The sequence below is a fragment of the Orcinus orca genome, chromosome 3 (genome assembly GCF_937001465.1).
Source record: "Orcinus orca chromosome 3, mOrcOrc1.1, whole genome shotgun sequence".
Taxonomy (NCBI): Eukaryota; Metazoa; Chordata; class Mammalia; order Artiodactyla; family Delphinidae; genus Orcinus; species Orcinus orca.
In genome coordinates, this window is record NC_064561.1 from 136,039,120 (window position 1) to 136,054,799 (window position 15,680).

Genomic DNA, 15,680 nt, shown 5'->3' on the forward strand with positions numbered 1-15,680 from the left:
GCTCTGCAACAAGAGAAGCCACTGGAATGAGAAGCCTGCGCACCACAATGAAGAGTAGCCCCTGCTCACCACAACTAGAGAAAGCCCGCATGCAGCAATGAAGACCCAGTGCAGCCATAAATAAATAAATAAATAAATTTATTTATTTATTAAAAAAAAAAAAAAAAGAATCCCTGAATGTGTAGCCAAACAGCAGCATTAGGTTCCCTTAACAATGCTTAAAATCCTTCCATGGCTCCCTGCTGCCCTAGGGAAAAACATGAAATTACAACATCCTTCATCGTCTGATTTCTCTCTCTAGCTGCAAATCTCATAATATACCACTCACAACTCCAGTTGGACTGAATTTTAGTTCCTGAAAAGCAGTATTCTATTTCTTCAACCCTCTACCTACTACTCAGCTCTCTTTCGCTGGGCTAATTTCTACTTAGCCTTTGCAATCCAGTTTCAATGTCACTTTTCTCATAAAGCTATCTCTCACCTCCACATATGTTATACAAGAGAGTACCTTCAAGTGCAGTATTTATCATACTGTACAATAACCATGTGTGTCCTCCTCTACATTTGAAGCTCTACTGAGAATAGGAACCATGTCCATGCTATTCACAATTATAACCCTAGCACCCAGGCAGCAGTATAGTATAAAATTTAAAGCATGGGCTCTGGAATCAGACAGACCTAAAAAGTGTCACAAGCTGTGAGAATTTGAGACAGTTTCTTAAACTCACTCTGCCTAAATTTCCCTACCTGTAAAATGTAGATAGTACTACCTTATAAGGCTTTTTAAGGATTAAATGTTATATATGAAGTATTTAGCATAGTGCTTGGTACACAGAAACATTAGTTATTATTAATTACTTAATACAGTGATTATCAAAGAAAATATTTGCTGAATGAATACAGTATTCACAAATTATTAAAAACATATTTATTAATGCTAAGCTCATATAATTCATTATATATCCAAATAAAGTCTATAATTCTATAAGGATGCTTCAGTTTTATTCATGTCCATGACACTGAGGTTTTCTTATAGTCAATATTCAGTTGAATTATAACGCAGAATGTTCAAAGAGAATGACCTGTGCCTCACTTTCAGGAACAATTTGTTTATGAAGTCGAATCTGCTCCAAACCAGGGCATTCTAGAGAATTTGGGGAAGTGTTACAGATTGAAGCTGTTACATTATACCTTGCTGACTGATAAAAGCTGTAGTATTCAAGTCTATTTTCCCCTGAGTTTTCTGGTGCCTTTAGTTTTTGTTTAAACTGAACAACTTTGTAGATCAAAAAAACGATTACAACACAAGCTAAAATAAAAAAAGCTAGCAAAATGTCAAAAGCCTCATTCAACTTTTCAACTTCTTGTGTACAAATTACAGATGTTTTCCCTGACACCGAAGCAGCATCAATCGGTAGAGCACTGTTTTTTTCCAAGTTCAAGTTAACAGGAGAAGTAAGCTGTATTTGCACAGGTAACACTGCAGTAGTCTCTAATGGATTACCAAAGGTATTCTCTTGAAAAAATCTACTGGCAGGTGAAGTACGAATTCGTTCCCAGAAAGTAACACTCTCAGTGTTTTCCAAATGTTTCCCATTTGTGGTTATTTTATGCCAGGCCATCATTAATGCAGTGGTCTTGTGATGAATATGAAGAGATTTTATAGCCCAAGCTCTGGATACATTTGTTGAAGATGTAACACAATTTGTAAAGTCAGTCCATTTAATATAATGCAATGCTCTGCCACGCATGGATGGGGGATTCTGACAATAGATGTTTAGAGTAATGGCTGAAGATGCTAACCAGTCGCGAAGACCCAATAGTTTGCAGTTACATTCCCAAGGATTAGAATTTGCCTGAAGATGAGTCAATGAAGACAATGGCTTAAGGACCCTTGGATGTAAGTCTGTAAGATTATTAAATGACAGGTTAAGAATCTTCAAAGATGCTCCCATGTTTTCAAATGTATCATTATCAATGCTGATTATTCTGTTTCTATCTAACTTAAGATAAATTAAATTCTTTAACAAGCTAAATGTGTCAGAATTTAAATTTTCTAAATCATTATGACTTAAGATCAAATGTTTAAGATTACTAATTCCACTAAACCCATCCCTAGTAACATTTTTAATTCTTGAATTTTTCAGGAGGAGATACTCCAAACTGACAAGTCCTTTAAATGCAAAGGGCTGTATTTCTTCAATATGGTTATGAGACAAAGAAAGTCTTTTAAGATTCTTAAGAACTTCAAAAGCATTTGATGGTACTTTTGTTAAATTATTACCTTCTAGATACAAACAATCCAGGTTTCCAAGGTGTTGAAAGCCTGAGTCTGATATCCTCAAAATTTTATTGTTTGATAAATCAAGTATCCGAAGAGCAATCATACCAACAAACGTACCACTCCCGAGGACAGTGAGGCGATTTCTTTGTAGATTTAAGTACTGAACTGAAACTAGATCATGAAATACTCCTCTTGGAACAAAAGATACTTGATTAGACTGTAAATATAAATTACGAAGATTGGAAAGTCCCTCAAATATTCCAGGATCCAAGCGTTTTATAAAATTATTATTCAGATATAGAAAATATAGCTGCCTCAAATGAACAAAAGCTTTTGGATACACATACACAATGCTAGAATTATCTAAATACAATGCTACAAGAGAATGAAGTCCAATTAATTCACTTTCATTTATATGAGATATATTATTTCCAGTCAGATATAGAAAAACTGTACTTTCAGGAAAATTCTTAGGAATGCTTGAAAGGCCTAAGTTACGGCAGTTAATTTGTCTCCCAGTGCAGAGCTGGCAAACAGACGAACATCCAAGTATCTCTTTATGGAATAATAACACAAGATAACAGGTAACAAGTAGAAACAGTCGTAGGCAAGGCAGAGAAAAACGTACTCCACACATAGCCCTGTTCTTGGTTTTTCTGTTCATATCAAAATTGGCTATAAAAAGAAAAGGTAAAACTTTAAATCATCAAAAAGTTCTTTAAATGAAAGTTTTATAATACTAGAAATTCTATATTTTATTTTATTAGGACCAGCCATAATACTAAGTATCATGAATCATACTATGGTGATAGCATAAAACAGTAAGGCTGAAATACGTTCTAGAATTATTAGCACCTCCAGGCCATTAACCCACTGTTTGACAAAATGATAATTCAAATTTAATGAACTGCAAAATAAAATGTTTGCTAACTTAAATATTACAACTGACTATAACTAAAGTGACAAATGATGATGCAGGGATAAAGATCTTTGGATATAATATGCCCCTTTATCAACTTAAAGTCTAATATCAATTAAACAACATTATAATTTAGGAATTATACACATTCATTACAGAACAATTAAACTCTCTTTAAACTACAGGTTTTTACAAACCAAATTATTTTTTGTTTCAGCTAAAAGTTCATATTTAAATAAATAATCTTACCAAGAACAGGAAATTCATATTATTAACACTCAGCTGATTCAAGTAAAGGTTTTCTTTCTATATCTGAAGAGCGACATTTCTAAACTCCATTTCTTTTGTGGCACTGTTGACCTCCACCCCTCCACCTCTTTTTTTTTTTTAAGTCACAATTTGCTCAGGAAACACCACTCTTCACATTGGTTCCTCCACACTCAGTGTGTAAAACAGAGGTTGCCATGGATACAGGAAACTGAGAGACAGGAAGTAATGTTATCTGTGTTTCAAAAGTATTGTTAAAAGGAAATCTCAGGAACTTATTTTTTCAGAATGCAGTTAACTTGAGTTTTCCTAACGCACAAACCTAAATATTTCATTTTAAAAGTATTTTTTAAACATGAAAATTTTAAATATTCAGAACGAACAAACTCTGTATACATCAACAACAAATAGCTATCGAATGGAAAAAGCAAGTTGAAGTAAGCAGGCAGACTCTCAACCACTGCGCCACCAGGGAAGCCCAAGAGTAATGTAACTTTTGTGAATTTTTTAAATGCATAGAATATTTATATTTGTATTGTTTTGAATATACAGTAGCGACTTCAATTTTGCTTTATTCCTTAAAAAAAAAACAAGTAGCAAAAACAAGTAATTTAGGACAATGAACTTGACAGATGCTGTTCTTCTGTGTTGTTCTTTTTTAATTAAAAAAAATTGGTGCATATAAAGTATTGAATACGACCAATTAGTACCTTAATATATTAAGGTATATGCCTTGAGTTATAGACTGATATCAGGTTGCATACCAAGTTACTGACAAAGGTTATCTTTGACAAGAAAAGTTGAGGAGAGTGAAAGAAGCCCTTTAATGACTTTTGACCATATATACATCTGAATTAACCCGAATTTTTTACAATAAAAATGTATCTGTGCATAATGTAATATTTTAAAGTAAGGATTTAAAGAGTTGACTATAAACTATATATTATACATTGTTTAGTCATTAATTTTCCAAAAACCTGACTACTTAGACTTTCTAATTCTGACATTTATTAATATTACTAATACCCTGACAGTGCACTTAAAATATCAGTAATAATATATATAACTGTATACTATAACTCCCTTTTGATATTAAAGCAGCTTTATTTCACATCAAGACAACTACTTCAGATAATAATATAAATTATTTCCATATTAATATTTTGTATAATACCCAGCACTTTCTTTCAATTACAATAAAAAATCAGAGGTGCATACTAGATAACAGATCTTTATCAAAATGACTTACAAATCTCACAGCTATCCTTTGTGGCTGGTTATTGTTACTGCTATTTTATAAACACAGAAATTAGAAAACAACAACCAAAAAACCAAATGACAGAGAAATGACATAAATTAGAGGTAAAGATGGAACAAGAGCTAGGTTTTTCAAGTTCATTTTGTTTCATATTTTCAATAACATACAAATCATAATGAGATACGTCTCACAGATTTTTTTCAACTGTGTCATACAACTTAAAGAATTATGATGGGGTTCAGGACACGATACCCCAAAATATACACCTTGGCATACTGAATACTTTAAGCTGAAGGAGTCTGAGCATACAGCATGAGCAGGAAGTTCTCTCTCTGACCTCTCCCACCCCCAGCCACACCCCCATACTCCCTGCCCTTGTCCCCTGAAAGAAGTCATTAAACCCTCAAGTGAGAACTGCCCTCCCTATAATGGGAGGAATCCTTATCTCCAAAGACAAGAGGACTCAGAAGAATCCAAACAAATGGGACTTGTAAAATTTCCCCTGGTTTATTATACTTACCTCATACACTTTTCCCTATCATATCTTTCCATGACTTGCCATTCTACATCAAACACAGGTTTAACAGTTTCTTTGAGTCTTCCTTTCCTTATGAAGACTCCCATGACATGTAAAATGTACATTAAATTTGTATGCTTTAATCCTGTTGTCTTGTCTTTCTCAGTTTAATTTTCAGACCCAGCTAGGGACCCTAAGAGAGTCAAGGAAAACTTTTTACTCTCCTACAGTCTAGAAAAAGTCAGAGAAATTGGTCCATTGAAATCAAAATAAAATTTAAAGAGGGTAAACTACAAGGTAACAAGATCAGAACATTCATTAATTAATTTTGTCCTCTGTTCTAGAAATATCCAAAGCAGACAAAAATATTTATTCTTACTAGATCTTGAAGTAAAGATCTGTTCATCTAGGAGGTGCTGCTCTTAGACACAAGTGATCACTACTAAAGAAGACCGCAGAAATCAAAACATGAAAAAAGTTGATGCAGGGAAAGAATCCAGAGACCTCTGCATCTTTCTTGCTATGAGCACATCACTAATTAGTGGCAAAATTGCCCACTCAAGGTTTAGATAAGAACTCAAGTTTCCCAGCTTCCCACTGCACTTACCGGAGTGTACATTTCCCTGTGCTTTAAATACTTTCATTTCACAGTAATCTGTATTATTTAGATAATTTTAAATCCTCTCATGAGCTTTAAGTTCTATAACATGTTTAATAAAATCTTCATATATCTCCAATGCACAATAATTCTCCCCAACTGAATTGTGACATTTTGAATTTGCTCTGGAATAATACATCAAAATGATTCCTCGTATCCCTTTTCTCATTCCTACTAATATTCAATAGAACTATTTCTGAACACTAAGCCTCCTAAGTAGGCATCCTCCCTCTTCTTTCCAGGAGATTGGCTCACTAAATTATTTCTCTCTCATTCTTATTGCTAAACCTTCTTTTGTACTACCTCTATCTTTAAATAATCTCATGCCTTAAGTTTCAACACATATCTATTTCCTTTCCATTCAGCAATTCCATCACAAGTACAAAAATACAAAAATAAGAGGAAAACTGTTCTATTACCATCTTTTACATATATGCCATCTACATTATTTAGACATATAGCGTCTATGTATAAACCAATCAAGATGGGTTTACATCTAAAGAATGGTTTACAATAGCAGTTACTGACCTTATTATGGATCTTAAAAATTACTTATAGATCCTAAAATCAAAAGAATGAAAACTTGAAATGGGGTTTACAATAAAAATTAGTCCAGTAACAATAAAAAATATTATCATTTTGCTCAATGTAGGGGAAAATTTTAATGAGGAGCAGTAACTCAATACAGATTGCTTAACAGTTGCCAGGAAAAACAAAAAAAAAGTATCATACAGCGGAGAAATCGGACAACACCTTGACCAGAATTGACATGATTAATGAGAAGCAGGTAGACACCACATACTGCTAGATGCGATATTTCAAGAAGGACACATTGCTTATGTAATATTCCAACCAGGGATGATTAACTTGGATCTAACCATGAGGAAATATGAGACAAACCCCAAATGAGGAACATTCTGGGAGAGAGTAAGGGAGAAAGAAAGGGAGAGAAGGAGACAGAGTAGAACTGTATTTTTCAAAAATGTTAGTCATTAAGTGAGAAAGACTCAGGAAATGACATTACAGTGTAAAAGAGACTACAAAGACATGACGACTAAAAGCTGAAGTATTTAGGAGTAAAAGGCCATGATTGATGCAATTTACACAAATGGTTCAAAAATAAAGCACCATGTATGGTTGGTGTGTGTGTGTTGATGCATGTGTGTAATGTCTGTATACACACACATAGAGACAGAGAGAATAAGATACGGAAAGAGAGAGACAGGACACATGCTAACAAGTCCAGGCTGTCATGCTCATGGAACTTACTGAGAAAGTCATTAAAATGTACTAGAGGGACTTCCCTCGTGGTCCAGTGGTTAAGACTCCACCTTCCAATGCAGGGGGTGCAGGTTCAATTCCTGGTCAGGGAACTACATGCCCCACAGTGTGGCCCAAAAAAAATGTGCTAGATACCCAAATGTCCTTCAATGGCTGAAGTGGTACATCCATACAATGGAATACTACTCAGCAATAAAATAAGAACATTCTAATAACATACACAATAGCTTGGATGGATTTAAAAGACATTATGCTTCAAAAGGATATATACTGCCTGATTCCATTTATATGACATTCTCAAAAAGACAAAATTATAGTGAAAGAGAACAGATCAGTGGTTGCCAGGAGTTAAGGGTCAAGGGGAGGATGACTTTCCTAAAGCATATAGCAGAAGGGAGTTTCCTCAGGTGATAAAATTATTCCTTGTATTCTAACTGTGGTGATGTTTTCACAAATCTACATGTGTGAAAATTTACAGTAGTGTATACCCCCAAAAAAGTCAAATTTACTCTATGTAAATTAATAAATAACAATTTTTAAGTCCTTTTATTTTCAAATACAAATATTTGTGGGTAAAAAACAAAATACATATAAAAAACTGCTAGACAAACACTTGTTTGATTTACAATCATGACCAGTTTTACAAAGGAAAAACAAAGAGTACTTTGAATGGAGAACAGGGAACCCTCCTACACTGCTGGTGGGAATGTATATTGGTGCAGCCACTGTTGAGAACAGTATGGATGTTCCTTAGAAAACTAAAAATAGAGCTACCATATGATTCAGCAATCCCACTCCTGGGAAAAGATGAAAACTCTAATTTGAAAAGATACATGCACCCCAATGTTCATAACAGCACTATTCACAGTAGCCAAGACATGGAAGCAATCTAAGTGTACATCAACAGATGAATGGATAAAGAAGATGTGTACACACACACACACACACACACACACACACACACACACAACGGAATATTACTCAGACGTAAAAAAGAATGAAATATTACCATTTGCAGCAACATGGATGGACCCAGAGATTATACTAAGTGAAGTAAGTCAGACAGAGAAAGACAAATATTATAAAGATATCACTTATATGTAGAATCTAAAAAATGATAAAAATGAACTTATTTACAAAACAAACAGTCTCAAAGACACAGAAAATAAGCTTATGAATATCAAAGGGGAAAGAGGGGGGCTGAGGGATAAATTAGGAGTATGGGATTAAATAGATACACCAGTATATGTAAAATAGATAAATAACAAGAATTTACTGAATAGCACAGGGAACTATAGTCAATATCTTGTAATAACCTATAATGGAAAAGAATTTGAAGCTGTACACCTGAAACTAACACAATATTGTAAATTAACTATAGTTCAATAAAAAAAAGAGAGAGTGCTTTGAAGGTACTGAAAAGCATGCCAATTTACAGAATTTGTCAAGCACAGTCCAAACACAGAGAGACTAGCCAGCAAGACTGGTGCAGAATGACTGAATAGGATAAGACTCAAGAAGTAAGCCAAAATTTTGGCAGACCCTGTAGGACAAGTTACTCCATGGAAGCCACTGAAGAGTTCTCAAGTAGGAGAGGGAAAAGAACATTTTTGCTTTTAAAAAAATGGTTCTGTCTTCTTCTTTGTGAAATACGACTTGCAGGAGATATAAGATCAGTTTAGGAGACTGAAGCAGTAGTCCAGGAAGAAGAATAAGATAGCTTATATAAAGATGGTGGAAGTGGAAATGGAGGCTATGGATCTGAGATACATTTACAGGTCTAGTTAACAGCTTTGGTGATGGATTAAATGTGGGAAGTTTCTGACAAGAGTAACTGGGTGTTCAGAAGTATCCAAGACTGAGAGGGGCATAGTACATTGGTTATCTCACCTCCATCAAATATATCCAATTCAATAACATTACTGAGAACCTACTATGTGCCAGGCATTGTGCTAGACTATAAGGATACTAAAGATAAACAAAATCCTGGTCCCTGATCTCAAGCAGCTCAAGATGCCCTGAGAGAGAATAAATGTTCAACTGAGATACTCATTTTAACAATACCCTTCCTGACCATGTAAGGTATTCTGTAAGCAAGTATCCTATGTTTAGTGTTAAACAGAGAGAAAAAAATGTGTACAACATTATCATCATCACAGGCAACATTTATTTACTGAGCATATACTACTTCCCAGGCATTGCTCTAAGTATTTTAAACGTATTAGCTCACTCAACATACAAAATAATACAACAGTTTAGTTCCATTTTATAGATAAGCAAAGAGACAGGGATAGGTTAAGTACTTTGCTCAAGGTCACACAATTAATTTTAAGAGCGAGAATTCACATCTACCCAGTGTGGCTCCAGAGCCTGGACCTTTCAGCCCTTCACTAGATCTCAACACATGGGCCTAACTTCTAAAACGCCCAGGAGGTAAAGTACAGAAAGTAGAAATAGACAAGTAATCCAAGATAAAAGATGCATGATTCAGTCAAAAAAATTCAAGGAGGCAGAAATCACTTTTAGACATAGAAATTGGAAAGAGTTTTGACAAATGAAAAACTGAGAGATAAATAAAGAAATATCAAAGGAGAGCAAATGATACCGTGAGCCAATAAAACTGTACCTTTAACTACCTCAAACTCTACCCTCTACCCTCTTTCTCCAGTTTCCCTTCAACCTACAGACTGAATTCCAAACATTTTTCTCTGGTCTATAATAGGTAAGGGGGTTTAAGGGCCATCACTGAGGAATGTTAAGAGTAGCAAATACAAACTAAGGGTCAACTCTATACAACCACTTTGTAAAGAGTAGTCAACAAAAGCTTCTTTCTGGGTTGAAATATCTGCCAATTCCTGAAAAATGAAATGGAGGCAACAACAATAATGAAAAGAATAATGAGTAAGTGCTCGCACGTGTGCCCAAGGGATGTGCATGAAACAGCTGCAGGGAGATAAGAGTCTTTCCTCAAATGGTGGCATTGGTCACATTTGGACAGACTGAATGGGGGAAGGACTCAGAGTAAATGAGGGAAAGCCTCAGGAAAGCCTAAGATGGTACCTTCACACACTTGGTCAAAATGACTGATGTAGTAACATTAATAGTGGTAGCATGTCATGAAGAACCTAGGGGTAAGACAGGAATAAAGACGCAGACCTACTGCAGAACGGACTTGAGGATATGGGGAGGGGGAAGGGTGAGCTGTGACAGGGCAAGAGAGAGTCATGGACATATACACACTACCAAACGTAAGGTAGATAGCTAGTGGGAAGCAGCCGCATGGCACAAGGATATTGGCTCGGTGCTTTGTGACAGCCTGGAGGGGTGGGATAGGGAGGGAGGGTGGGAGGGGGGGAGACGCAAGAGGGAAGACATATGGGAACATATGTATATGTATAACTGATTCACTTTGTTATAAAGCAGAAACTAACACATCATTGTAAAGCAATTATACCCCAATAAAGATGTTAAAAAAAAATAGTGGTAGCAGCATTACTTGATAGATAGTAGCAATGATTGATAGAGTAACAATCATTTTGTAAGTAGCTTTTGGCAGGAAAGTGCTCTCTGCAGGAGGCCCCTTTTGTCACTTTAGCAGAGCTATATTGTCACTAACCTTAAACCAGGCACTCCCATGCTCTACTCATCTCCAGCCCTAGCACACCTTTCAAATCTTTTGATCACACAATACCCTGCCTAACCTGTTGGTTCTTTCCATAGATCAAAGAAGCAGAAATGAAGAATAAATAATTAACAGATGACCAGATCTCTTTCCCAGCTTCCCCTTCAGTAATCTTATGAGCAAACTGTGTGAACAAGGTAGCATCTAAAGAGAGATCACAAGAAGCTGACAAGCTGGCAAGCAGGGAAAGATGGTGATGACTCTGACTCCGAATCTCAATGATTAACTGAGATTACCTCCCCTTTTTTTTCTTTAAAAACTTTCATGGCGGGCTTCCCTGGTGGCGCAGTGGTTGAGAGTCCGCCTGCCGATGCAGGGGACATGGGTTCGTGCCCCGGTCTGGGAAGATCCCAAATGCCACAGAGCAGCTGGGCCCGTGCGCGTTCTGGAGCCTGTGCTCCTCAACGGGAGAGGCCACAACAGTGAGAGGCCTGCGTACCGCAAAAAAAAAACAAAAAAAAACTTTCATGGCCAAGCAGAAACTTCAGAGTTGGTTTGGGGACACAAGGCCACCTTCCCCCCAGATTGCCAGCTTTCTGGTTAAAAGCAATGTTTTCTATTTCTACCAACACTTGCCTCTTCAGTATTGATTTTTGAGTGGTGAGCAGCCAGACCTGTTTGATAACAATTGATTAAGCAATCATATGCATTACACTTTAATAGGCAGTAAATATACATTCTCCAATTTATCCTAATAATGACCCACAGGTACTAGTTCAAATGCCTCACTGTTGAAATATGAGAAAACTGAGGCCCAGAGAGGAATAAGTGGTCCAATGTCACACAAATAGTAGGTACAGCATGCATCTCAAGCTAAATTTAGCTTTCCTCTCCATCACACTGTGTCTTTTTCTCTCTGAGACTCAGAGTAAAAGCAGAAGCACAAAGAAAAGAATCCCAAAAAGATGCTCCTCAAGCTATGAAAGTATTTACCTACACAGGAAAAATCAGCAAGTACATAGGATTCATGATAGAAAAAGTCAGAGGACTTTTTCTATTCCTTAGTTTTTATCCCCTTGTTGAAACTAGCTACTCTGTAAAGATTATTTTTCTATTTTGCTTCAGGGCCTATACCCAATCAATACCTCATTCTCAATCAGAATCTTCTCTTATTCTCATTAAACAGTTTAAGGTCCTGAAACTTCAAAGCAATCCTATTCACTCACAGTATTGCTTTCTTGGGTTATCTGTTTAAAAGAAGCTTGATGCCATACAATCGTTGGTGATTAGTTAACATTACCCATGGTCTATAAGATGACTGCCACATTATCAAAAGTTTGTCAGAAGCCCTTATCTAATTTGTAGATACGGCACTGGTCCTAGATGTGAGGAGAGCATTAAGAGTGTAGTCCCAAAGTCACAAGCATTCAGGAACTCTCCTAAGCAACTAGGACAGGAGATGGAAGACATATGTAGTTGTTGTTCTAAGAAGCCAGGTTGCACTGAATAATAATGTGTAAACTGAATGCACAGCATGGTGCCCTGGCACATGATAGAAACTTCAAAAATATTGCTGAATGTTTGTTGTTATCAGTATCCCAGGCTTGATATTAGAAAGGAAGGTAGGGGCACTTTAGTTCTGCTGTATGTTTCAAGGGTAAAGTGAATTTGTATTGGAAATGAAAACCAAAATGGACTATTTCCATTCAAGTTCTAAGGTGAGAGGATAGAAACATTTCAAAATACTTCCAAATCTACCGAACTTTTGGGTGGGGGGAGACACTGGGTTTTCAAAGGACCTGCCAGAAGAACAAGTTGACGTTCGGCTTTAAAAAGGAAGTTTTATAAATGATTATAACCCTTCAATAAAAAAATCACCAAGCCCAGGAATTAATAATTTACTTCTATTTTTCATAAAACTACTCAGTGAACATGCAATTATGGCACCAACTGTCCATCTTCCTAAACCATCTTGTCTACACCCTCCAGCTTCTGTTACCAAAAGATACATGTGCATAGCCTAATCAAAAAAATAAGATTAAAAGCTGCATTATAGAGGGGTTTTCCCCCAGTTAGACTGAAATGATTTGAACCAATACTTACTGAAAATTGCATTAGGTTAGATGCAAAGGAAAACGTTAATAATCCAAAGATTATTCTTTTGGAAATCTAAAAGCATCTATTCCATTAGTAAAACATATATTCACAAGGAGATGAGGAGCAGAACCTCAACAGCTGAGGTCCTGAATCCTCAAAGTACTCTTTCACGTGTTTCTATTTTCCCTACCTAACAATGAGAGAGAGAGAAACAGTCATCATTCAATATACCCAAGGAGGATTATTCATTGTGTGGTCAACTCAGGCAAAATAAATATTCTAAACAATTTCCCCCTTGACACCTCACTGCCCCTTTCCACAAATTAGTATATAATCAGATAATACTAGGATATATACTAGGTTCTAACTAGGTTAGAAATCAGTTCAAGCTAAATCTTCAGGGAAAAAAATAAGAGCAAACACCATAAAACAAAAGCCCTAGACTATGCAAGGACATGTCCGTTTTCCCCACAGTAATCTCACTATTTAGCATTCCACAGACATTCAGTAAGTATTTGATGGAAAAGAGGAGGGAGTGATCATTCACTTAAAGGGCAGAATAATCACCTTTAGGGGTGATTATAATTATAATAAGGGTGCCTTCTGCCACTCTGATTTTGTACCTAGAATACTGTATGGCACACTGAAATAGCTCAGCCAAGGCTTGATCATCTTGCCTATTAAGTACACACAAAAAGTAAAGAATAAAATGCTTTCCATCAGTCCTCTCAGATTGGCTTCTCCTATCTCTTCTCCAGAGGGGATACAAGAGTTTGACACACATCAACAGCATAGCTTTTCAGTGGCAACTTGACTTCCAATGCCATCTCAACCTACTTACGGAAACCCATTTATAAAATCATACCTCTACAATGTATAGGAATCTGTTGTTTGAAATTACCCATTGCTCTAATCTACTTTATTGAAAACAAAAGGTAATTCATAACTAATTCACTTTAGAAATAATGTCTCAAAATCTCTCATCTTTTAAAAAAATTATGGCACATAATATGTGTAAACAAATGTGTTCACTGATGACTTTTCATTCCAAAATTAACCATCATTATCAGGGAAACAACAAATGATGCAAAAGGATTGTCAGCATTTACTGAATGTTTATTATTAAATGCCTTGGGAATTTCTTTAACTATACTCTTTGTATAACCTGTGCATGTATTTTTTTAACTGTAGCATTGTAGAACACTATAAATTGTTTATTATTCATTACAGTAAACTGATATTCCAAGAAACAAAGTGACTTCCCAAGTGTATGAACAAAAATTCAATTCCAAATCCCACAATCTCACACTCCCTCCTCTCTAAATTTATGAAACTATATTTAATGCTCAAATGACCAATTTCAATTTAAATGACACATCCTTTTCAAAGTAATACATCTAAATTCATTCCACACTTTTTTTTTTGCAAAGGGTATTGGTCAGGTATTAAATAAATAAATAAATAAATAAATATATCTATATATATGTATGTATAACTATACACACACACGCGCGCGTGTGTATGGGTTGTCCAAAAACTTCTGTAGATCTTACAGAAAACCCAAATGATATATATATATATATATTTATATGTTGACTTTAATAAACAGATTAAAAGTATGCCTAAAGTAGCCCCATTCGAAGAACTCCTAATTTGCAACAATACTACAAATCAGAGTATACATAAAAACACCCCTCTTAAAGGGCTGCTAAATGTGAACATCTTTTTATGGTGTGTTAATATGACAAAATTAAAGAATGATCTATTTACCTCAAAAAGTGCACTTTTTAAAAGACTGACCAAAAAGTATGCTTTACTTCCAACTAGAACTGACAAACTGAGAGATCAAATTAGCTTAATTTTTCAGGCATAAACATTCTTTAGATGTTCAGAAAAAAATGTTATTTAAGTGGGAGAAAAAATAACACCCAATTACAGTGTAAATATTTATTAAATTCATTCAATTAACTTACCGTGCACCTACTATGTGTTAGTCATGGTGCTAAGAACAAGAGACAATTAATACTCAGTGTATTGATTATGCCTTTTTATTTTCTGTGTGCTGATGATTTGACAGATGGGACCTGGAAAGACTGGCCCTCTTAGGGTTAGCCAATTCCGAGAGATAGAAAATGGCTGCCTTTGAGCACTTATTTCATACACAAACTAACTGATCCACAGCTCTTACTCCAACTATCAAGCTCTTACACTCCATGCCACTATCTCCCTTCTCCTAACTAACCTAGGGCCAGGTACCAGACAACTCATGACAGTCCCTACATCCTGTAGCCTACTAAAATTACTCAAACTTGCCAGTCCTAAACCGGCTTACCCTTGCTTTCCCATCCCTTCCCACAGAAACCACAATAAAGGCTCTTGCCCACATTTCCCCCTCTCTCCCTCTATCTCTTGACCAACTCTGGTGTTTCCCCATGTGGTTCTCTGTGGTGTGGTATGCTCCTTCCTCTTGGGAACAAACTGTAAGTAACAAAAACCTTCAATGGCAATTGTCCCTGATCTGCTGGCCTTGCCGTGTCTGAAAAATATTAAATCCTACATTTTAAAGCACCCAGGGTCTACTATGGAGGCACCTGTATTTCATAATGTTTACTGAACAAATAAATGAATGAATAAGCCAAGAATGAATGCTGGCAGCAAACATGCAAGCAAACACGAGATCAAAAATTAAAGACCTAAATTCTAGCATAAAGACCTGAATTCTAGCATTTTCAATATGTGGTAAGTTGGGCAGTAGCAAATTTACAATGAGTAAATTA

At 35.8% G+C, this 15,680-nt stretch overlaps 2 protein-coding genes across 11 annotated transcripts in view; both read right to left on the reverse strand.

Annotated features, from left to right (window-relative positions):
* Nucleotides 1–15,680, reverse strand: part of IPO11 (importin 11) — a 263,491-nt gene that overhangs the window by 96,963 nt on the left and 150,848 nt on the right. Inside the window, exon 28 of one of the 10 annotated variants that reach the window (XM_033437898.2) lies at nt 906–1,906. The exons of the other annotated variants lie outside the window; for them this stretch is intronic. Within the exon in view, the coding sequence (XP_033293789.1) occupies nt 1,885–1,906 (22 nt within the window). The 3' untranslated portion in view covers nt 906–1,884. Of the gene's footprint in view, nt 1–905; nt 1,907–15,680 lie in introns of those variants that run through there. 10 annotated transcript variants of the gene reach the window in all.
* On the reverse strand, nt 906–13,879 carry LRRC70 (leucine rich repeat containing 70). The gene is made up of 2 exons (XM_004275194.3): nt 3,453–13,879; nt 906–2,959 (listed from the first exon to the last, which is right to left on the reverse strand). Exon 2 carries the CDS (start codon nt 2,946–2,948, stop codon nt 1,053–1,055), a length of 1,896 nt encoding a protein of 631 aa, XP_004275242.1. The 5' UTR covers nt 2,949–2,959; nt 3,453–13,879; the 3' UTR covers nt 906–1,052.

Bases quoted from the DNA above. Each gene is read 5' to 3' on its own strand.
- LRRC70 (XM_004275194.3), bottom strand. From the start codon at position 2,948: ATGAACAGAAAAACCAAGAACAGGGCTATGTGTGGAGTACGTTTTTCT.